This window comes from Salarias fasciatus, chromosome 17 (assembly GCF_902148845.1).
Source record: "Salarias fasciatus chromosome 17, fSalaFa1.1, whole genome shotgun sequence".
Lineage (NCBI taxonomy): Eukaryota > Metazoa > Chordata > Actinopteri > Blenniiformes > Blenniidae > Salarias > Salarias fasciatus.
Genome location: NC_043761.1, coordinates 717,739 through 739,943, shown reverse-complemented (window position 1 = coordinate 739,943; position 22,205 = coordinate 717,739). Strand labels below are relative to the sequence as shown.

The following is a 22,205-nucleotide window of genomic DNA, read 5'->3' as shown; positions in this document are numbered from 1 at the left end:
TGTCCAGAGGCGCAGCGTGGGTTCAGACCCAGGTCCACCATAGACCTGGTCTCTCTGTGGGACTGGAGCAGAGACACCCCTCTATCTGGTCTTCATCCACCTGACCCAGGCTGTGGACTCGGTCAGCGGGGACGGACTGTTAGTCCTCCTCCAGCGACCCGGATCCCCCCAGGCTTCTGAGCAGGATCAAGTGGTTCCATCAGGACATGAACGGCGTCAGACCCTTTCCCGATCAAGACCGGTGTGAAGCGGGGCTGGGTCCTGGCTCCCTGCTCCTGCCGACACCTTCAAGGACTCTGAAGACGGCGTCTTCCTCCAGACCAGGAGCGACGGAGGCCTCTGTAACCCGGCTGGCCTCGGAGCAGAGACCACGGTGAGAGTCCTCATCAGGGATCTGGTCTCTGCTGACCATGCTGGTCTTGTTGTCCACACTGAGGAGACGCTCCGGCGTCTGGTGCCGGTCTGGGTCTGGCCTCACCATCAGCCTTAAAAAGACCGAGGTCCTGGTCCAGGACTTCAGTAGAGCTCCCAGCATTAACATCGGTGTCCAGACCCTGGAGGTGCTGGACATGTCCCCCAGCTCGGTCTGATCAGCTCCACGACGTCTCCCAGACGCCGAACTGAACCCCGGCATCGGCACGGCGTGGACAGCGACGGGCGCCTGGCGAAGCGGGTCTGGGACAGCTCCATGCAGACCACCACCGGGACAAGAGTCCACCAGGCCTGGTCCTGAGCAGTGAGCCCTGGACCCTCTACTCCCGTCCACCAACGCTGTCCTCGCAGACTGCTGGACATCACTCGGCAGGACCGTGTCTCCAACATGGACGTCCTGCCAGAGCAGATGTCCAGGATGTCCTCCGTCCCGACCCAGAGGCGCCTGCGACGGCCTGGCCACGTCCCCCGAACGGACGACGGCCGCGTCCCTAAAGACCGACTGTCCGGGGAGCTGCTGCTGGAGACAGGTCAGAGGACGTCCAGCTCTCAGGGTCAAGGACGTCTGCAAGCGTGACCTCAAGGCCGAGGCTGCGACCCCTCCGACCCCGAGCCCGCCGCTCCGACCGGACCTCCACCCAGAGTGTCCTCACAACAGCAGAGACGAGACACCCGCTGGGGGAGGACAGACAGACAGCCGAGACGGTGGACATCCCAGCCACACTGCAGAGAGCTCATCTGCTACAGCCCCGGCGGCGCTGCAGCGCCCAGACGGAAGACCCCCGGTTCAAACCCCGAGTCCCCAGACCGACGGAGACAACAGGGCAAGGTTCAGCAACGACCCATCAGGAGGTCAGAGTGACAGGATGAAGGTTAGAGGTCAGAGTGACAGGATGAAGGTTAGAGGTCAGAGTGACAGGATGAAGGTTAGAGGTCAGAGTGACAGGATGAAGGTTAGAGAGGTCAGAGTGACAGGATGAAGGTTAGAGGTCAGAGTGACAGGATGAAGGTTAGAGGTCAGAGTGACAGGATGAAGGTTAGAGAGGTCAGAGTGACAGGATGAAGGTTAGAGAGGAGAGAGTGACAGGATGAAGGTTAGAGGTCAGAGTGACAGGATGAAGGTTAGAGGTCAGAGTGACAGGATGAAGGTTAGAGGTCAGAGTGACAGGATGAAGGTTAGAGGTCAGAGTGACAGGATGAAGGTTAGAGAGGTCAGAGTGACAGGATGAAGGTTAGAGAGGTCAGAGTGACAGGATGAAGGTTAGAGAGGTCAGAGTGACAGGATGAAGGTTAGAGGTCAGAGTGACAGGATGAAGGTTAGAGGTCAGAGTGACAGGATGAAGGTTAGAGAGGTCAGAGTGACAGGATGAAGGTTAGAGGTCAGAGTGACAGGATGAAGGTTAGAGGTCAGAGTGACAGGATGAAGGTTAGAGGTCAGAGTGACAGGATGAAGGTTAGAGGTCAGAGTGACAGGATGAAGGTTAGAGAGGTCAGAGTGACAGGATGAAGGTTAGAGGTCAGAGTGACAGGATGAAGGTTAGAGAGGTCAGAGTGACAGGATGAAGGTTAGAGGTCAGAGTGACAGGATGAAGGTTAGAGAGGTCAGAGTGACAGGATGAAGGTTAGAGGTCAGAGTGACAGGATGAAGGTTAGAGAGGTCAGAGTGACAGGATGAAGGTTAGAGAGGTCAGAGTGACAGGATGAAGGTTAGAGGTCAGAGCGACAGGATGAAGGTTAGAGAGGTCAGAGTGACAGGATGAAGGTTAGAGAGGTCAGAGTGACAGGATGAAGGTTAGAGGTCAGAGTGACAGGATGAAGGTTAGAGGTCAGAGTGACAGGATGAAGGTTAGAGAGGTCAGAGTGACAGGATGAAGGTTAGAGGTCAGAGTGAGAGGATGAAGGTTAGAGAGGGCAGAGTGACAGGATGAAGGTTAGAGGTCAGAGTGACAGGATGAAGGTTAGAGAGGTCAGAGTGACAGGATGAAGGTTAGAGAGGTCAGAGTGACAGGATGAAGGTTAGAGGTCAGAGTGACAGGATGAAGGTTAGAGGTCAGAGCGACAGGATGAAGGTTAGAGAGGTCAGAGTGACAGGATGAAGGTTAGAGAGGTCAGAGTGACAGGATGAAGGTTAGAGGTCAGAGTGACAGGATGAAGGTTAGAGGTCAGAGTGACAGGATGAAGGTTAGAGAGGTCAGAGTGACAGGATGAAGGTTAGAGGTCAGAGTGACAGGATGAAGGTTAGAGGTCAGAGCGACAGGATGAAGGTTAGAGGTCAGAGCGACAGGATGAAGGTTAGAGGTCAGAGTGACAGGATGAAGGTTAGAGGTCAGAGTGACAGGATGAAGGTTAGAGAGGTCAGAGTGACAGGATGAAGGTTAGAGGTCAGAGTGACAGGATGAAGGTTAGAGAGGTCAGAGTGACAGGATGAAGGTTAGAGGTCAGAGTGACAGGATGAAGGTTAGAGGTCAGAGTGACAGGATGAAGGTTAGAGGTCAGAGTGACAGGATGAAGGTTAGAGAGGTCAGAGTGACAGGATGAAGGTTAGAGGTCAGAGTGACAGGATGAAGGTTAGAGAGGTCAGAGTGACAGGATGAAGGTTAGAGAGGTCAGAGTGACAGGATGAAGGTTAGAGGTCAGAGTGACAGGATGAAGGTTAGAGAGGTCAGAGTGACAGGATGAAGGTTAGAGAGGTCAGAGTGACAGGATGAAGGTTAGAGGTCAGAGCGACAGGATGAAGGTTAGAGGTCAGAGCGACAGGATGAAGGTTAGAGAGGTCAGAGTGACAGGATGAAGGTTAGAGAGGTCAGAGTGACAGGATGAAGGTTAGAGAGGTCAGAGTGACAGGATGAAGGTTAGAGGTCAGAGTGACAGGATGAAGGTTAGAGAGGTCAGAGTGACAGGATGAAGGTTAGAGGTCAGAGCGACAGGATGAAGGTTAGAGGTCAGAGCGACAGGATGAAGGTTAGAGGTCAGAGTGACAGGATGAAGGTTAGAGGTCAGAGTGACAGGATGAAGGTTAGAGAGGTCAGAGTGACAGGATGAAGGTTAGAGGTCAGAGTGACAGGATGAAGGTTAGAGGTCAGAGTGACAGGATGAAGGTTAGAGAGGTCAGAGTGACAGGATGAAGGTTAGAGGTCAGAGTGACAGGATGAAGGTTAGAGAGGTCAGAGTGACAGGATGAAGGTTAGAGGTCAGAGTGACAGGATGAAGGTTAGAGGTCAGAGTGACAGGATGAAGGTTAGAGAGGTCAGAGTGACAGGATGAAGGTTAGAGAGGTCAGAGTGACAGGATGAAGGTTAGAGGTCAGAGTGACAGGATGAAGGTTAGAGGTCAGAGTGACAGGATGAAGGTTAGAGGTCAGAGTGACAGGATGAAGGTTAGAGAGGTCAGAGTGACAGGATGAAGGTTAGAGAGGTCAGAGTGACAGGATGAAGGTTAGAGAGGTCAGAGTGACAGGATGAAGGTTAGAGGTCAGAGTGACAGGATGAAGGTTAGAGGTCAGAGTGACAGGATGAAGGTTAGAGAGGTCAGAGTGACAGGATGAAGGTTAGAGGTCAGAGTGACAGGATGAAGGTTAGAGAGGTCAGAGTGACAGGATGAAGGTTAGAGGTCAGAGTGACAGGATGAAGGTTAGAGGTCAGAGTGACAGGATGAAGGTTAGAGGTCAGAGTGACAGGATGAAGGTTAGAGAGGTCAGAGTGACAGGATGAAGGTTAGAGGTCAGAGTGACAGGATGAAGGTTAGAGAGGTCAGAGTGACAGGATGAAGGTTAGAGGTCAGAGTGACAGGATGAAGGTTAGAGAGGTCAGAGTGACAGGATGAAGGTAGAGGTCAGAGTGACAGGATGAAGGTTAGAGAGGTCAGAGTGACAGGATGAAGGTTAGAGAGGGCAGAGTGACAGGATGAAGGTTAGAGGTCAGAGTGACAGGATGAAGGTTAGAGGTCAGAGCGACAGGATGAAGGTTAGAGAGGTCAGAGTGACAGGATGAAGGTTAGAGAGGTCAGAGTGACAGGATGAAGGTTAGAGGTCAGAGTGACAGGATGAAGGTTAGAGGTCAGAGTGACAGGATGAAGGTTAGAGAGGTCAGAGTGACAGGATGAAGGTTAGAGGTCAGAGTGACAGGATGAAGGTTAGAGAGGTCAGAGTGACAGGATGAAGGTTAGAGGTCAGAGTGACAGGATGAAGGTTAGAGAGGTCAGAGTGACAGGATGAAGGTTAGAGAGGTCAGAGTGACAGGATGAAGGTTAGAGGTCAGAGTGACAGGATGAAGGTTAGAGGTCAGAGCGACAGGATGAAGGTTAGAGAGGTCAGAGTGACAGGATGAAGGTTAGAGAGGTCAGAGTGACAGGATGAAGGTTAGAGGTCAGAGTGACAGGATGAAGGTTAGAGGTCAGAGTGACAGGATGAAGGTTAGAGAGGTCAGAGTGACAGGATGAAGGTTAGAGGTCAGAGTGACAGGATGAAGGTTAGAGGTCAGAGCGACAGGATGAAGGTTAGAGGTCAGAGCGACAGGATGAAGGTTAGAGGTCAGAGTGACAGGATGAAGGTTAGAGGTCAGAGTGACAGGATGAAGGTTAGAGAGGTCAGAGTGACAGGATGAAGGTTAGAGGTCAGAGTGACAGGATGAAGGTTAGAGAGGTCAGAGTGACAGGATGAAGGTTAGAGGTCAGAGTGACAGGATGAAGGTTAGAGGTCAGAGTGACAGGATGAAGGTTAGAGAGGTCAGAGTGACAGGATGAAGGTTAGAGGTCAGAGTGACAGGTTGAAGGTTAGAGAGGTCAGAGTGACAGGATGAAGGTTAGAGAGGTCAGAGTGACAGGATGAAGGTTAGAGGGTCAGAGTGACAGGATGAAGGTTAGAGAGGTCAGAGTGACAGGATGAAGGTTAGAGAGGTCAGAGTGACAGGATGAAGGTTAGAGGTCAGAGTGACAGGATGAAGGTTAGAGGTCAGAGCGACAGGATGAAGGTTAGAGAGGTCAGAGTGACAGGATGAAGGTTAGAGAGGTCAGAGTGACAGGATGAAGGTTAGAGAGGTCAGAGTGACAGGATGAAGGTTAGAGGTCAGAGTGACAGGATGAAGGTTAGAGGTCAGAGTGACAGGATGAAGGTTAGAGGTCAGAGTGACAGGATGAAGGTTAGAGGTCAGAGTGACAGGATGAAGGTTAGAGAGGTCAGAGTGACAGGATGAAGGTTAGAGGTCAGAGTGACAGGATGAAGGTTAGAGGTCAGAGCGACAGGATGAAGGTTAGAGGTCAGAGCGACAGGATGAAGGTTAGAGGTCAGAGTGACAGGATGAAGGTTAGAGGTCAGAGTGACAGGATGAAGGTTAGAGAGGTCAGAGTGACAGGATGAAGGTTAGAGGTCAGAGTGACAGGATGAAGGTTAGAGAGGTCAGAGTGACAGGATGAAGGTTAGAGAGGTCAGAGTGACAGGATGAAGGTTAGAGGTCAGAGTGACAGGATGAAGGTTAGAGAGGTCAGAGTGACAGGATGAAGGTTAGAGAGGTCAGAGTGACAGGATGAAGGTTAGAGGTCAGAGTGACAGGATGAAGGTTAGAGGTCAGAGCGACAGGATGAAGGTTAGAGAGGTCAGAGTGACAGGATGAAGGTTAGAGAGGTCAGAGTGACAGGATGAAGGTTAGAGAGGTCAGAGTGACAGGATGAAGGTTAGAGGTCAGAGTGACAGGATGAAGGTTAGAGAGGTCAGAGTGACAGGATGAAGGTTAGAGGTCAGAGTGACAGGATGAAGGTTAGAGGTCAGAGCGACAGGATGAAGGTTAGAGGTCAGAGCGACAGGATGAAGGTTAGAGGTCAGAGTGACAGGATGAAGGTTAGAGGTCAGAGTGACAGGATGAAGGTTAGAGGTCAGAGTGACAGGATGAAGGTTAGAGGTCAGAGCGACAGGATGAAGGTTAGAGGTCAGAGTGACAGGATGAAGGTTAGAGGTCAGAGTGACAGGATGAAGGTTAGAGGTCAGAGTGACAGGATGAAGGTTAGAGGTCAGAGTGACAGGATGAAGGTTAGAGAGGTCAGAGTGACAGGATGAAGGTTAGAGAGGTCAGAGTGACAGGATGAAGGTTAGAGGTCAGAGTGACAGGATGAAGGTTAGAGGTCAGAGTGACAGGATGAAGGTTAGAGGTCAGAGTGACAGGATGAAGGTTAGGATGAAGACAAGCGTCGGGGTTGGAGGTTCGAGTTCTGAGACTCAGAGACTAAACCGCTGAATCAGCAAGAAAACTCCTGACGGCCTGAAGCTGCAGACCACAGCCGAGCGTCGTCATGACAACGCTCCACGGAATCACAGTGTTCTTTCTCTTGGCGCTGTTCTCCAGCTCAGCTTGGTTTCTAGAGGCTTCTAGTCTTCATTCATTTTAGCAGCAGAGTGTCAGGCGGCTGTGTGTCAGCCGGCTGTGTGTCAGACTGTTGTGTGTCAGCCGGCTGTGTGTCAGCCGGCTGTGTGTCAGCCGGCTGTGTGTCAGCCGGCTGTGTGTCAGGCGGCTGTGTGTCAGGCGGCTGTGTACCTGGAGACGGACTGTTGCATCTTTGCAGGTTTGTCTTTGTCGCCGTCACACAGCGGGTCGCTCAGCTGGGCTCTGGGGTCTGGTCCTGGTCCTGGTCCTGGTCCCGGGTCGTCTCCTCCAGGCAGCTTGTCCTCGGGGGCCTCGCCCCCGTCCTCTGAGCCCCCCCTCCCGGGGGTCCCGGAGGGAGTTCTCTCCTCAGTGGAGGAGGTGAGGACGGGAGGAGAGGGACCCGGCGGGACTCCGGACTCCGATCCGTCTCGGCACGGCAGCCGGTCCGCGGCGCTGGGCCGCTTGACCCCGTCCGGGCCGGACCCCTCGGACCCCCCGGGGGCCCCGTCGCCCGCCTCGCCCCCCGGCTCCAGCGTCCCCCGGCTCTCGGAGGGCGACAGGTCCGAGCCCGGGGGGGACCCCGATCCCCGGGGCTCGGGGACGGGCCGGAGGAGGAGGGACACCTCGGCGCTCTGGAGCAGGAGGCCCAGGCAGACGGTGAAGGGGCGGGGGGGGCCGGCCGGCCCCTCCCCCGGGTCTGTACGGTCCCGCCTGGACCCCATGTCCTCCAGGTCCTGCTGCAGAGTCTGCTGCAGGGTCTTGACGCTGCGCTGCAGCTGCATCAGGAACTGGTACTGCCGGTGGCTCACCTGGGGGGGGACAGAACTTCAGAGACAGGTCTCGATCTGGTCTGGACAGGCTCTCTCTCGCTGTGGGAGTCCAGTACCTGAGCACTGACGGGTTTCTGCACGTGCACCAACACGTGCACGTCGGGGTCCTGAGCCGCGGCCGCCGGGGGGGGCGGGCCGTCCAGGAGGCCGTTACTGGGCGGCGGCGGCGGCGGCGGGGACGGAGCGCCGTCGGAGCTGTAGTACTCCTTCAGCAGCCGCTTCCTCTGCAGCCGGCCCAGCGCCTCGGCCGACGCGCTGCGGGAGAGCCCGCCCCCGGCCACGCCCCCGGCCCCGCCCTCCGCGGCGCCGCGCCGCGCCTCCTGCAGCCGCGCCAGCTTGGCCGGCTGGCACGCCCACACGGCCAGCGGGAAGGAGTCCACGCAGGGCTGCGGCCGGCCCCGCCCCCCCCGGCCGCCCTCGTAGTCCACCCAGAACTGGGCGAAGTGCAGCGCCCAGAAGTCGGCGGCGGCGGGCGTCTTCAGGGCGTCGGCGGCCGCGCCCAGCGCCGCCAGGCCGCGGTACACGTCGTGCAGCCTGGTGTCCCGCTCGTGAGCGTGGCGCCGGAAGGCGGGGTGCAGGACGGGCGGCGAGGAGGCGGAGCGGGGGAAGGAGGCGGAGCAGAAGAAGGGCTCCTCCTGGAAGGCCTGCAGCAGCGCCCCCAGCTGGCCGCGGCCGCACTGCGCCGGCTGCCGGGTGTTGGTCGCCACCATCTCCGACGTCTGCACCGACAGGGAGCGCGGCAGGTCGGGGGGGGCGGAGGCGTCCCGGTCGGAGGGAATCACCACCTGACAGACCCACAACAGGAAGAGGTCAGACCTTCACAGGAAGTCCCAGCTGAAGAACTGTCAAAATAAAAGCTTCAGGAAGCCATCATTCCTCCATCAAGGGTCCAGAAGCCACACCGGGCCGGTTCCAGGCCTGAGGGACCAGAGCAGAGCACGGCCTGTCAACGGCTGGGGGCGGGGTTATTACTGAGGGCGGGGTTACTGATGGGGTGGAGTTACCTACTGGGGGCGGGGTTATCCAATGGGAGTGGGATTATCAGTTGGGGCGGGGTTATCGGTTGGAGGCGGCATTACTGTTGTGGAGTGGGGTTATTGGATGGGGGCGGGGTTATCAGTTGGGGCGGGGTTATCGGTTGGGGGCCGGGTTATCAGTTGGGGCGGGGTTATTGGATGGGGGCGGGGTTACTGGTTTCCTGTCGGTTCTCGGTCACAGTGGGAGCTGGGCAGACCAGGAGGACTGAAGCTTCCTCTGGTCTGAGACCAGGTCCGAACAGGAGACGGGGACCAGCAGGAGCCTCCAGCAGCAACACATACAACAGCACCGGGGCCCAACCACGACCAGAACCAGGACCAGGACCAGGACCAGGAGCCCCCCCCCGGCGTACCTTGAGCATGAGGCCGTCCACCTTGACGTCTACGTGCTCGTCGGGTTTCTGCGAGTCGTTGAGCTTGTAGACCTCCATGAACTGCTCCAGGCTCTGCCGCAGGTCCAGGCCGAACAGGTTGATCCAGACCAGGCTGCGGGGGTCCAGGACCAGCTGCAGGGCGTTCAGCTGCACGTACAGGTTGGGACAGGGGACTGGGGGGACGGGGGACAGGGGGGAGACGGGGACAGCTTCATAGACTGGAACTTTGATCGTCAAAAATTGATTCTTTTCTTTATTTCAGTTCGGAAACTCAATCAAGAGGAGGAGGAGCTCCGCCCCCCCAGTGGGCGGGGCCTCACCGGGCCGCTCGGTGCCGTCGGGGTAGTAGTACTCGGTGACCTCCAGGTGGAGCGCCGGCATGTCGGCCGGCAGGTACAGGGCCTTCTTGTTGCAGGACAGCATGGGGGCGGGGCTACAGCGCCGCTGCTCCGCCAGGGACACCTGCAACGCAGCACAGCTGAGCGGGGGCGGGGCAGGGGGCGGGGCCGGGGTCGCGGCGCCCCCACCTGGTAGACGGTGAAGTCGGCCATCCGCAGAACCACGGAGCTGGACATGAGCTGCGCCCGGGGGCCGTGGGGGGGCGGAGGGGGGCTGACGGAGGAGGCGGAGGTGCTGATCTTCCCTGGACGGACGGAGACAGAGTCACCACACACACACACACACACACACACACACACACACACACACACACACACACACACACACACACACACACACACCCCGCGGGACCCGGGTCCAGGCGCCAGCAGCACCGGTTACTGAGTTAACGCGCTGTGGGTGGAGTTACCGCGCTGTGGGTGGAGTTACCGCGCTGTGGGTGGAGTTACCGTGCTGTGGGTGGAGTTACCGCGCTGTGGGTGGAGTTACCGTGCTGTGGGTGGAGTTACCACGCTGTGGGTGGAGTTACCGTGCTGTGGGTGGAGTTACCGCGCTGTGGGTGGAGTTACCGCGCTGTGGGTGGAGTTACCGCGCTGTGGGTGGAGTTACCGTGCTGTGGGTGGAGTTACCGTGCTGTGGGTGGAGTTAACGCGCTGTGGGTGGAGTTACCGCGCTGTGGGTGGAGTTACCGCGCTGTGGGTGGAGTTACCGCGCTGTGGGTGGAGTTACCGCGCTGTGGGTGGAGTTACCGCGCTGTGGGTGGAGTTACCACGCTGTGGGTGGAGTTACCGCGCTGTGGGTGGAGTTAACATGCTGTGGGTGGAGTTACCGTGCTGCGGGGAGCCCCCTCCTGGCCCGGGGCCCTGCTGGTCCCGGACCGTGGTCTTCAGCAGGTCCACGTTGGCCCGGAACTCGTCCAGCAGGCTCCGGACCCAGACCTCCCGGGTCTTGGTGGCCTCGCTGTAATGCATCCAGTGGACACAGCTGTCCCCTGGAGAGGCAGGAGACAAATTACAGACAGGAGGCGTCACGGTGGACCCCAGACACTCAGTCCTCTGCAGGGAAAGTCCACACTGGTACCGAGTCTACATGGGTCCGGTCCTGGTCTACGGTTCTCACTCTGCGTGGATCTGGTCCTGGTCTACGGTCCTGACTGTACGTGGATCTGGTCCTGGTCTATGGTCCTGACTCTATGTGGATCTGGTCCTGGTCTATGGTCCTGACTGTATGTGGATCTGGTCCTGGTCTACGGTCCTGACTCTACGTGGATCTGGTCCTGGTCTACGGTCCTGACTGTACGTGGATCTGGTCCTGGTCTATGGTCCTGACTCTATGTGGATCTGGTCCTGGTCTATGGTCCTGACTGTATGTGGATCTGGTCCTGGTCTGCGGTCCTGACTCTGCGTGGATCTGGTCCTGGTCCGGGGGCAGCGGGTGGGGTGTGCTGGAGTACCTGCTCTGTGGAAAGGGTAGTAGTCCAGGGTGATGGAGGAGAAGGACAGCTGCATGGCTCCTCCCATGATCCTCTTGTTGATCGCTGGGAAGGAGAGGCAGCCGTGAGGACAGGAAGGGGGCGTGGTCAGGGGGCGTGGTCAGGAGGTGTAGTGTGTGCAGGAGGCGCGGCGTGTTCGGGGGCGTGGCGTGTTCAGGGGGCGTGGCGTGTGCGAGCGCTGTGCAGGAACCTTTGTCCGTGGCGTGGAGGTCGTCGCAGATGTGCAGGTCCAGGTGAGTGATCTGCAGGTGGTGCGACGTCTCGCACACGTCGTAGGCGGAGAACAGCTTGGCCATGGTGGCGCTCTGGTCGGCCGCCGTGGACGCCTGCTGGGTCCGGACCTGCTGGGCCGAGGGGGGCGTCGGCGACACCTGGGGGGCGAGGAGGGCGTTACCGCTTCACCGTGACGACCGGCTGCCGTCACGCCGTGAGTGCGATGACTGTGCCAGCGGACCAATCAGGTCGTCCCGTTTACAGGAATCCTATCGGATCACGGTGTGTTGACGGTGTGTGTGTGTGGGTGTGTGTGTTCAGGTGTGTGTTCAGGTGTGTGTGTTGACGGTGTGTTGAACAACATTCGTCTCTAAATCCACACCAGATCCTCATACAGCAGAGATCTGGTCAGATGCTTCTAGAAGACTGGATCCCTAAGCAGACTGGATCACATCAGATCAGATGGGATCAGATCAGGAGGGAGGAAAGTTTAGGGTTCAAATATCTTTCAACAAAGACAGACTGTCCAGCTGTCCTCTGGAAGCTGCGTCTCCGTCTGTCCAGACGCCTGCAGTTCCCTGAAGCTCCACCAGGGGGCTCCAGACAGCAGGCTGAGAGGAGGAGACGTGAACACAGCCTGGAGACACCAGACAGAGAGGACGGAGAGGACGGAGAGGACGGGGAGGACGGGGAGGACAGAGAGGACGGGGAGGACGGAGAGGACGGGGAGGACGGGGAGGATGGGGAGGACGGAGAGGACGGAGAGGACGGGGAGGACGGGGAGGATGGGGAGGACGGAGAGGACGGAGAGGACGGGGAGGACGGGGAGGACAGAGAGGACGGAGAGGACGGGGAGGACGGGGAGGACAGAGAGGACGGGGAGGACGGGGAGGACGGGGAGGACAGAGAGGACGGGGAGGACGGGGAGGACGGGGAGGACGGGGAGGACGGGGAGGACAGAGAGGACGGGGAGGACGGGGAGGACAGAGAGGACGGGGAGGACGGAGAGGACGGAGGACGGCGGGCTGACGGCACCTGGTCCTCGGGGGCCCGGCTCTTCCTCTGCTGGGCCGAGCGGTCCATGGCCTCGCTCAGGGACTTGGCGTACTGGACCATGGCCTTCAGCTGCGAGTCGGTCAGGACCCACAGCAGGTCGTCCAGGATCAGGATCAGCTTGGACGCCACAACGTTACAGTCCTTCACCTGACAGAGAGGACAGGGGGTGAGTCCAGCGGGGGACAGGGGACATGGGGATGGAGGACAGGGGACAGGGGACTGGGAACTGGGACTTCATAAAAATATCTGACAAGTCCAGACTGGTTCCTCGTAAACCAGCCACAGGCCGACCCTCAGGAAATCAGACTCTGTCCCTCTGTCTGTCCATCCCCCCCCCCCGTCCCTCTGTGTCCGTCAGTCAGTCTGTCCCCCGGCGTGTCCCACTGACCCGTCTCTTGAGCGTGACCCGGATCTTGGACTGGTTGGTGATCAGGCGGATGGGGGCGCTCAGCATGTCGTGCTCGGCGCTCTGGATGGCGTCCGCCTCGATCCGGATCATCTGCCAGCTGATCTCCTTGAAGGTCAGGACCTGGGCGGGGGACAGCGGCGTCAGAGACGGACGGGCGGGCGGCGCGGGGGACGCGGCTCCGCCGGGACCCGGCCCACCTCTCCCCGCTGGGGGTCGTGGATCCGGGTGAAGCGCAGGTCGCTGACGCTCCAGCTGGTGTTGACGCTGTAGACCTGCAGCTGGGACAGCTCGAAGGACGCGTTGAAGGCCTTGGCGCTGATCCGGATCACGATGGAGTTGATGGACAGAGACATCCCCTCCACCACCTTCTCCGCAAAGCCGTACTCACTGGAGCCAGGGACGGCGGGGGGACGGGGGGGACACAGGGGGGACAGAGGGAGACAGAGGGGGACAGCAGGGGGGACAGAGGGGGACAGCAGGGGGGACGGGGGGACAGAGGGAGACAGAGGGGGACAGCAGGGGGGACGGGGGGGACAGAGGGAGACAGATGGGGACAGCAGGGGGGACGGGGGGGACAGAGGGAGACAGAGGGGGACAGCAGGGGGGATGGGGGGGACAGAGGGGGACAGCAGGGGGGATGGGGGGACAGAGGGAGACAGAGGGGGGCAGCAGGGGGGACGGGGGGGACAGGGAGACAGAGGGGGACAGCAGGGGGGACGGGGAGGACAGAGGGAGACAGATGGGGACAGCAGGGGGGACGGGGGGACAGAGGGAGACAGAGGGGGACAGCAGGGGGGATGGGGGGGACAGAGGGAGACAGAGGGGGACAGCAGGGGGGATGGGGGGGACAGAGGGGGACAGCAGGGGGGATTGGGGGGACAGAGGGAGACAGAGGGGGACAGAGGGGGACAGCAGGGGGGATTGGGGGGACAGAGGGAGACAGAGGGGGACAGAGGGGAGACGAGGGGGACAGGGGGGGGGACAGAGGGGGGACAGCAGAGTCAGCATCCAGATCTCCAGTGACTAAAACCGTCTCAGCAGCTCAGACCGGTCTGATCCAACATGTCCTTGAAAGAGCTGAAAGCTTTAGAGCGCGAGGCGGTCAGGACGGACGTGGACGGACGTGGACAGATGTAGACGGACATGGAGACATGAGGCGAACCGGACTGAGAATAGAGTTTTTCCGGTTCTGATGCCAGATACTGGAGTCCAGGCACCGATCCGATACTGATCAGTTATTAAAGTTAGCTCCGTTAGCTCTGCTAGTTCTGTTAGCTCTGCTAGCTCCGTTAGCTCCATTACCTTCGTTAGCTCTGCTAGCTCCGTTACTTTTGTTAGCTCTGCTAGCTCCGTTACCTTCGTTAGCTCTGCTAGCTCCGTTACCTTCGTTAGCTCTGCTAGCTCCGTTAGCTCCATTACCTTCGTTAGCTCTGCTAGCTCCGTTAGCTCTGCTAGCTCCGTTAGCTCTGCTAGCTCCGTTAGCTCTGCTAGCTCCGTTAGCTCCATCACCTTCGTTAGCTCTGTTAGCTCCGCTAGCTCTGTTAGCTCCATTAGCTCTATTAGCTCTGCTAGTTCTGTTAGCGCTGCTAGCTCCGTAAGCTCTGTTAGCTCCGTTAGTCCCATGAGCTCAGTTAGCTCCATTAGCTCTGTTAGCTCCATTAGCTCCATAAGCTCCATTAGCTCTGTTAGCGCCGCTAGCTCTGTTAGCTCCATTAGCTCTGCTAGCTCCGTTAGCTCTGCTAGCTCCGTTAGCTCCATCACCTTCGTTAGCTCTGTTAGCTCCGCTAGCTCTGTTAGCTCCATTAGCTCTATTAGCTCTGCTAGTTCTGTTAGCGCTGCTAGCTCCGTAAGCTCTGTTAGCTCCGTTAGTCCCATGAGCTCAGTTAGCTCCATTAGCTCTGTTAGCTCCATTAGCTCCATAAGCTCCATTAGCTCTGTTAGCGCTGCTAGCTCTGTTAGCTCCATTAGCTCTGCTAGCTCCGTTAGCTCTGCTAGCTCCGTTAGCTCCATCACCTTCGTTAGCTCTGTTAGCTCCGCTAGCTCTGTTAGCTCCATTAGCTCTATTAGCTCTGCTAGTTCTGTTAGCGCTGCTAGCTCCGTAAGCTCTGTTAGCTCCGTTAGTCCCATGAGCTCAGTTAGCTCCATTAGCTCTGTTAGCTCCATTAGCTCCATAAGCTCCATTAGCTCTGTTAGCGCTGCTAGCTCTGTTAGCTCCATTAGCTCTGCTAGCTCCGTTAGCTCTGCTAGCTCCGTTAGCTCCATCACCTTCGTTAGCTCTGTTAGCTCCGCTAGCTCTGTTAGCTCCATTAGCTCTATTAGCTCTGCTAGTTCTGTTAGCGCTGCTAGCTCCGTAAGCTCTGTTAGCGCCGCTAGCTCTGTTAGCTCCATTAGCTCTGCTAGCTCTGTTAGCTCCATTAGCTCCGCTAGCTCTGTTAGCTCCAACACTTCTTCTTCTGCGATGTTTTGAGGCAGCTTGCTTTGCCGCCCCCTGCTGGCCGGTCGCTGTGACGGCTCCTGCTGCTGATCAGGCGACAGACGCTCAGCGCCTCAACAAGCCTGGACTCTGTTCACTGAGCAGCTTCTGCTGGCTGGAGTTCTGGTTCTGAGTGAAACTTTACAGGTTGGTGTTGGACCCGAACATTTAGAAAGAAATCTGTAAAGTTGCTGCTGAAGTTTGTTTTTTTTATTTTCTGTTCATTATGTTTGTACCTTTATGTTTATTTAGTTACTGTTATTTATACTGTTTTATCTAAATGCCTTCACTTTGAATATTGAGTCTGCATTTTAATTTAAAAACACAACATATAACTTGTCGCTGCACGCCTCTTTTATATTGTTCTGTTTAAATTCTATGTAAATATTTTTCAATTTTTATTTTCTAAAATACTGTTGCTGCACTTCAAAACGACACTAAGGAACTTTTCAACCTTAATAGAACATTTCCATATCTTCAGTGACGATACATCGACCTCCAGCAGCTGAATGACCCCCTGTCAGCCTGTAGGCGAGTTCAGTCCCGCAGCACGCCAGGCGCTAGGCCTCATGGGAGCTGTCGTATTCCTTCAGGCAAAGCACTACCGCTTTGTCCACTGGCGCCGCCAAGATCAACCAAAACTGAAAGTTCCTCAGAGTCGCTTTAAGTTACTGAAAAGTAATTATTCGAAGATTTATTTAGTTGAGCTGGTTGCACTGCAGCCCCATACTGACATCACACGAGAGGAGTGAGGAGCTGACCTTTGACCCGACGGCGTGGCCAGGGGGGACGGGCCGTTGGGCGGCCGAGGCTCGTCACAGGTGCTCATCTCCATCACCACCTTGTCCAGCGTCTGAAAGCAGAGCGGCGCCGTCACTCAGCGGGACCAGGCTCCGCCCACCAGCCGGGACCGGCGGCGAGGGCCGGACCTGGTCCCCAACCACCAGAGAGCGGGACCCGGAACTCACCAGAGAGATGGGGTGAGTCTTCAGCTTGGTCCAGGGGATCTGAGGACGAGAGACAACGTGAGACCAGGGTCTGGACCGAGGACCAGGGTCTGGACCGAGGACCAGCAGCACCGAGGACCAGACTGGGTTCAGTTACACCTCCGGTCCTGAGGTGAACCCGAGGTCCTGGATCCTGGTCCAGCCTCCGCCGGCAGACGGTCCTTCAGCAGTCTTATGAACGTTGCGTTTCCAGCAGCGTCGCCGTGGAAACGGCCCTCGGAGGTCTGGACCCAGCAGGAAGAGGAAGTCCTGGACTCACCCGGATGGCGGCCTTGTTGCACTCCACGCGGCGGATGGCGAGCCAGGTGGGCAGGTCCAGCAGGCTCTGCAGGACGTCCTCGTCCAGCTCCAGGTTGGTCAGCTGACCTTCGCCCTTCAGGGTGCTCAGGTTGATCTTGTCGGGCGAAAGGTTCTTGGCGAACCTGCAACAGAACGGAGGGTCAGGATCCGTGGCGGTAGGGCTGCACGATTTTGACAAAAAACCTAATTGCGATTTTCCTGACCAATAATGCGATTGCAATTCGATTTGCGATTGTCACATTTTATTCTTTCAAATGCAGAAAACAGCCAAAATTATGGGCGAAAAAAATTCTTGTTACTTTTACACGGTCTTGCTCAAGTTGACACATAAAATAACCGAATGTAAACTAACTTGACAAAGCTTCAGGCAGCGGCAGCGAGACGCCGCCGTGCTGTCTGCGTCACGCTTGAAAAAAAAAAAAGAGTGCGTCGTTTTAATGAAATAAAAGAGTCAAAACCCAATGCTGTCGAAATTGGAATTCAATACTGGTCTTGCTTGCATGGTTCACAGAAAATTACTTAGACAACAGTTTTCAACGTGAAATAAATGGAAATAAAAAAAAGAACCGCAAATAGGCGCCACTGTGAAACCAACTTCAACTCGAAAAAAAAAAAGAACTGGCCAGCCTCTACAGATAAAGGGTAAAAAAATGAATCCTTGTTGCTGTAATATTTTTAGATCACAGTCAGTTTAGTAATCCTACTCGGGGTCGTCTTCCCTCTCATTCTTGGGCTGCGCTTCATGTTTTCATGGAGAGAGAGAGAGCATCACATGCTGGATGAAGGCTGAGCTGTGGGGCGATCAGGTGAGAGAGAATAACCTGCGACTTGTCGACGTCTCTGTAACGTGTAGCGGCGAGTCTTCAGGTGTCGGTACAAATTACATGTATTTCCTCTGGATCTGGCTGCTGCACGGCGACACAATCTGGGACATTTGGATTCACGTCGTTTTTTTTCAAACCCAAAGTCAGTCCAAACAACTGAACTACGATTCTCTTTTAAAAAGCGGCTCCGCCCCCTCTCCTGCTGTCATCTCAGCCATTTTCACACCGTCATCGAGTCACACTGAAAACTTTTTGCTCCTCACGACACCGCAAAGCACAAGCGCAGGGTTTGTTATTAGCAACCTGACGCTGCGGCGGTGCAGTGCAGACATACTTGCTTCCTGTTGTCATTTCTGATTGGCCGGTGGCCCGGAACGAGAGACTCGAACGCTTTGATTGGCGGATAGGTCTGTCACTCACATGCCTCGAAAAACCTCAGCTCTGTGCGGTTTGGTTACCGCAGGAGTTGAAACCTCAATTTCGACGAGGTGTCGGTTAATCGTGCAGCCCTACGTGGCGCTCCGGACCCGCAATGCATGATGGGACCAGGAGCCAGGACTCTGAAGTGAGATCCCGATCCAGAGGGATCAGCTGGACCACCCGGACGGCGTCTGATCTGGTAGAGCCCGTCTGAACCTGCAGCCCCCGTGACCCCTGACCCGGCTGGCCATGACCTCTGACCCTTGGCTGGCCGTGACCCCTGACCCAGTGCCTCTACCGTGACCCCTGACCCAGTGCCTGTGCCGTGACCTACCCAGTGCCTGTGCCGTGACCCCTGACCCAGTGCCTGTGCCGTGACCTCTGACCCGGCTCTCTGAGTTTTATTGATCTGAGCAAACAGAGGCAGTGATTCCACCCTGACCTGTGCACCGCTGGAACCTGCTCTCCGGGCTCTGAACCCACTCAGCTCGTTTCCATGCAGCCAATAACTCTTTCAAACTCTTTTCACACTGGAATGTTGGCAGGAAGCCAGCAGCGCGTGGCCGTGTAAACACCCGCCAAAACCCGGAAAAGCTCATTTTCGAGATTTGTAAAACCCGATAAAGCCCGCTGGGTTCCTCCTTTTCACACCCCGCAGTGCCGCCGTGTGAACAGATAACGAGTTAGGAACGTTGTTTTTGGTTCTGCGCATGCTCCCACCGCAATGAATCATGGTCTTTTGAGTCCAGCAACGAGTAGGCGCCAAACTCACCTCACTTTTGTCCGTGTGAGGCTTCCGTAACGCACGATACGAACTGTTATTCTGAGCGCGCACGTCGCACATGCTTCCTTCTGAAAGTCGGCGACTTGTACGGCCTGCAGAGAAATCATGAACAGCAGAACAACCGTTCTGTCTGCGTTCCGTCAGCAGAACGGAGTCACCGCAGCGTCTGCCTCTGCAGGCCAGTGGAGGAGGTTGCCAGATCTGTCGATCTAGTCCGTAAAAACATCAGAAACTCGTAGGAAGCAGCCCAAACCTCCATCTCGGTTGAAAATGCAGGTTAAACCGTATTTGTATGATTAAAGAACACGTCATGAACACATCATCATTTAATCAACCCGTCCAACGTCTTCAAAAAGAAGCTAGCTTTGGTTTGAACCCCACCCAACCTGGCAACACAGAGCCGCTCCGGTCAGAGCTTTTGTTTTGAGAACAGCATGACGTGCGCCGTGGTTTGGAAAGGGAGATCCTGACTGAATGCGCCGACTTGTAAACGGGGAACTCTGTCTGCTACGGCATGGAAACGGGGTTTTCCTGATGTTTCAGAACCCAGATATTAGCTGCATGTCAACGTGGTCAATGTTTTAACCTTTTAAAGCCCCATTTGCCCCACCCCCACCCACCCCAACCCCCCACCCCACCCCCGGCTCCACGGGGTCTGAAGACTGATTCTGGACTGATCCAGACTTCAGGGCTTCTCTGTGGTGCTGAGCTGGAAACAGAGAGGAGGAGGAAGAGGAGGAGGAAGAGGAGGAGGAGGAAGAGGAGGAGGAGGAATAGGAGGAGGAAGAGGAGGAGGAAGAGGAGGAGGAAGAGGAGGAAGAGGAGGAGAAGGAGGAGGAGGAGGAGGAGGAGGAAGAGGAGGAGGAAGAGGAGGAGGAGGAGGAGGAGAGGAGGAGGAGGAGGAGGAGAGGAGGAGGAGGAGGAGGAAGAGGAGGAGGAGGAGGAGGAGGAGAGGAGGAGGAGGAGGAGGAAGAGGAGGAGGAAGAGGAGGAGGAAGAGGAGGAGGAGGAGGAGGAGGAAGAGGAGGAGGAAGAGGAGGAGGAGGAGGAGGAGGAAGAGGAGGAGGAAGAAGAGGAGGAAGAGGAGGAGGAGGAGGAGGAGGAGGAGGAAGAGGAGGAGGAGGAGGAGGAGGAGGAGGAGGAGGAGGAGGAATAGGAGGAGGAAGAGGAGGAGGAGGAAGAGGAGGAGGAGGAGGAGGAGGAGGAGGAAGAGGAGGAGGAGGAGGAGGAAGAGGAGGAGGAGGAAGAGGAGGAGGAGCAGCGTCTGGTCAGTGAAATATTCAGGAGCTGCTGATCAAGTATCAAGCGGCTGTTTGGCTCCGCCCCCTCCGGTCCCCATCAATAAACCAAGACTGGAACCAGACGGAGCTCCGTCATCAGCTGATCCGAACGCGGCGGAACGCGGCAGAACGCGGCGGCTGAAGCAGAACCAGGCTGAGGGGATGAAGTTCTGCTCACCACACCTCAGCCTGCAGGCCCAAGCTTAGTGGACCAGGTCCAGGTCTGGGTCCAGGATCTGTGTCAGTCCTGCTGCTGTCCTCTGTTTCAAACCTCAGACCTGGGGGCCGGGGGGCCGGGGGGCCGGGGGGTTGGGGGGATGGGGGGCAGTGGTCGGTCTCTGGCTTGTAGGAAGGACCTCTGCTCCACTGCTGCTCCTCCTGTGCACGCTGCTCCTGTGCACGCTGCTCCTGTGCACGCTGCTCCTGTGCACGCTGCTCCTGTGCACGTGTGGGTTACCTTCAGGTAATCTGGTTTCCTCCTACTGGACCGGCTCAGGACCAGAACAGACCGCAGCAGGAAAAACCCAGACTGGAGCCGAGTCCAGGTCCACCGCCGCAGGTCCTCCAGCTGCTCCCAGGAGGCGGAGCTAAAGCTGACCTCCACTCTGTGCGCCCATGCGGTGGACGGCAGCAGCTTCCCGGGGCTGGCGGACGGACGGTGCACCTTCCAGGACCAGGAAGACCAGTCCAGGAAGGCTCCTCCACTGGGGGGGGGGCGGGGGGGGGGGGGGGGGGGGGGGCAAGAGGATCTGGAGGGATCTAGTTCCCTGAAGCCACTGGAACCTGAGGGACCAGACAGCGGAGCAGCAGGGCTGAGCTCAGACCAGGACCTTCAGGGCTGTGAGGCGTTCAGGGACAACGGGAAATTTACAGCTTCAGCAGATAAAGAAACGACAGAATGACAATCCAGACCACGAGGGGGGGTCAGGGGGGCGTGAGGGGGGTGAGGGAACGGGGGGGGGGGGTGTCAGGGAATGAGGGGGGGTGTAAGGGGGGTCAGGGAACGAGGGGGGGAGATCAGGGAACCGCGTGGGGGGGGGTCAGGGAACTGTGAGGGGGACAATTCAACTGGGAAAGGTTTTTCAAAATTAAAAATTCAATGCTGATGGAGACATTTAAATGTGGGTTCAGTCCAGTCCGGTCCAGGGGAGCTGGTCCGGTCCGGTCCGGTCCAGATTCAGACAGAACCTGACCCCTTGGAGCTGGACTTCAGGATGATGGACTCCTGACTCAAAGCCCAGACAGTGAACCAGTCCGGTCTCTCCAGGACTCTGGTCCTGGTGTGGACCAGCCAGCGGGTGGAGACAAGAGCTGCAGTCCCGGCTCCACCTGCTGCACCCGCTCCAATCACATGGGGTCCAGAGGAGGTGGAGTGGCTTCTCTTCACTCTCACACACACTCACACACACACACACACACACACACACACACACACACACAGCACTGAAGGACACCAGATCTAAACGCCAACAGTAGACACACTGCCTTCCTGGAGGATCCACCCTGCTGCTCCACCCGGCTGCTGCTCCACCCGGCAGCATGGACTGGGTCTGGTCTGTCCCCAGACACCCCACGGTTACCCCACAGAAACCCTCCAGAAACCCTCCAGCTGCAGCCTCCAGTCAGACGGCCTCACACGGTTCAGATAAGGTCGTCCTGAGGGACCGGCGGCCTCAGGCTGAACCAACGTGTCACCTGCTGCTGGACTTTCACCCCGACCCTGATAGTAAACCTGGAATCTGAGTACCGTGCCCGAGCAGGGCGAACCTGGGCCGGTCCGGACTGACCCGGACGGGTCCGGACTAACCCGGGCGGTTCCGGGCCAACCCGGGCGGTTCCGGGCCAACCCGGGCCGGTCCGGGCTAACCCGGGCGGGTCCGCCTCCAGGGCAGACTGAGATTGCTGCTGATAATCTGGCTGCTCCACTCGACCGGTCCGACCTGCCCGGAGCTCCGGGATTAGCCCGGCTAGCCCCATGCTAGCGTGTTAGCCGCGCCAGCCACGGCTCCGGTCCGGGGAGCCGTCCCGGACCGGAGCCGGGCCCTGCGGCCCGGCAGACGACTCGCACGCACCCGCAGCGCCACCCGCTGCCCGGGCGGGTCCCGGTACCGTGAAGCCGGCGGACCGGAGCTAGCTAGCACCGACCTGGAGAGATGCTTGAGGATCTGCTTCTTGATGAGCCCCGCCATGTCCGGGACGGTCCGAGGACGAGCCGCCGCCGCCGAGCTGCTTCCCCGGAGACTGGAGGTGCCGAGCGGCTCAGACCCGCCGCGGCTCGGTCCTCATTTCAGCGGCGCTCCCGCTTCAGTCCGGCTGACAGACGGAGGGACGGGGCGGCTGACAGCATCACACACTGCCGGGCTCCGGGTGACGGCCGCGGGTCCGAGGCGGAGCGGCTCCGGTTAGGCCATTCCGTGGCGGAACCGACGGGCAAACGATCCGAAAGCGGCCCGAGCGTCGGTTATCTCAGCCTGAGCTCACCTGGCCGGGACGGCGGGGCGCGGGAGGAGCGGAGGCGGCGAGCAG

At 57.7% G+C, this 22,205-nt stretch overlaps 1 protein-coding gene across 2 annotated transcripts in view; it reads right to left on the bottom strand.

The window, feature by feature from the left end:
- bltp3b (bridge-like lipid transfer protein family member 3B) overlaps nt 1–22,205 on the bottom strand; it is a 30,246-nt gene extending 8,041 nt beyond the window's left edge. The window contains exons 1-15 of one of the 2 annotated variants that reach the window (XM_030113244.1): nt 21,825–22,205; nt 16,332–16,494; nt 16,034–16,072; nt 15,827–15,918; nt 12,790–12,979; nt 12,572–12,712; nt 12,163–12,330; nt 11,105–11,285; nt 10,876–10,959; nt 10,252–10,413; nt 9,551–9,666; nt 9,344–9,485; nt 9,003–9,196; nt 7,669–8,397; nt 6,954–7,591 (exon numbers count right to left, since the gene is read on the bottom strand). In XM_030113244.1, the coding sequence (XP_029969104.1) occupies nt 6,954–7,591; nt 7,669–8,397; nt 9,003–9,196; nt 9,344–9,485; nt 9,551–9,666; nt 10,252–10,413; nt 10,876–10,959; nt 11,105–11,285; nt 12,163–12,330; nt 12,572–12,712; nt 12,790–12,979; nt 15,827–15,918; nt 16,034–16,072; nt 16,332–16,494; nt 21,825–21,868 (3,083 nt within the window). In that variant the 5' untranslated portion in view covers nt 21,869–22,205. The remainder of the gene's footprint in view (nt 1–6,953; nt 7,592–7,668; nt 8,398–9,002; nt 9,197–9,343; nt 9,486–9,550; nt 9,667–10,251; nt 10,414–10,875; nt 10,960–11,104; nt 11,286–12,162; nt 12,331–12,571; nt 12,713–12,789; nt 12,980–15,826; nt 15,919–16,033; nt 16,073–16,331; nt 16,495–21,824) is intronic. The other variant, XM_030113245.1, reaches the window with a different exon arrangement.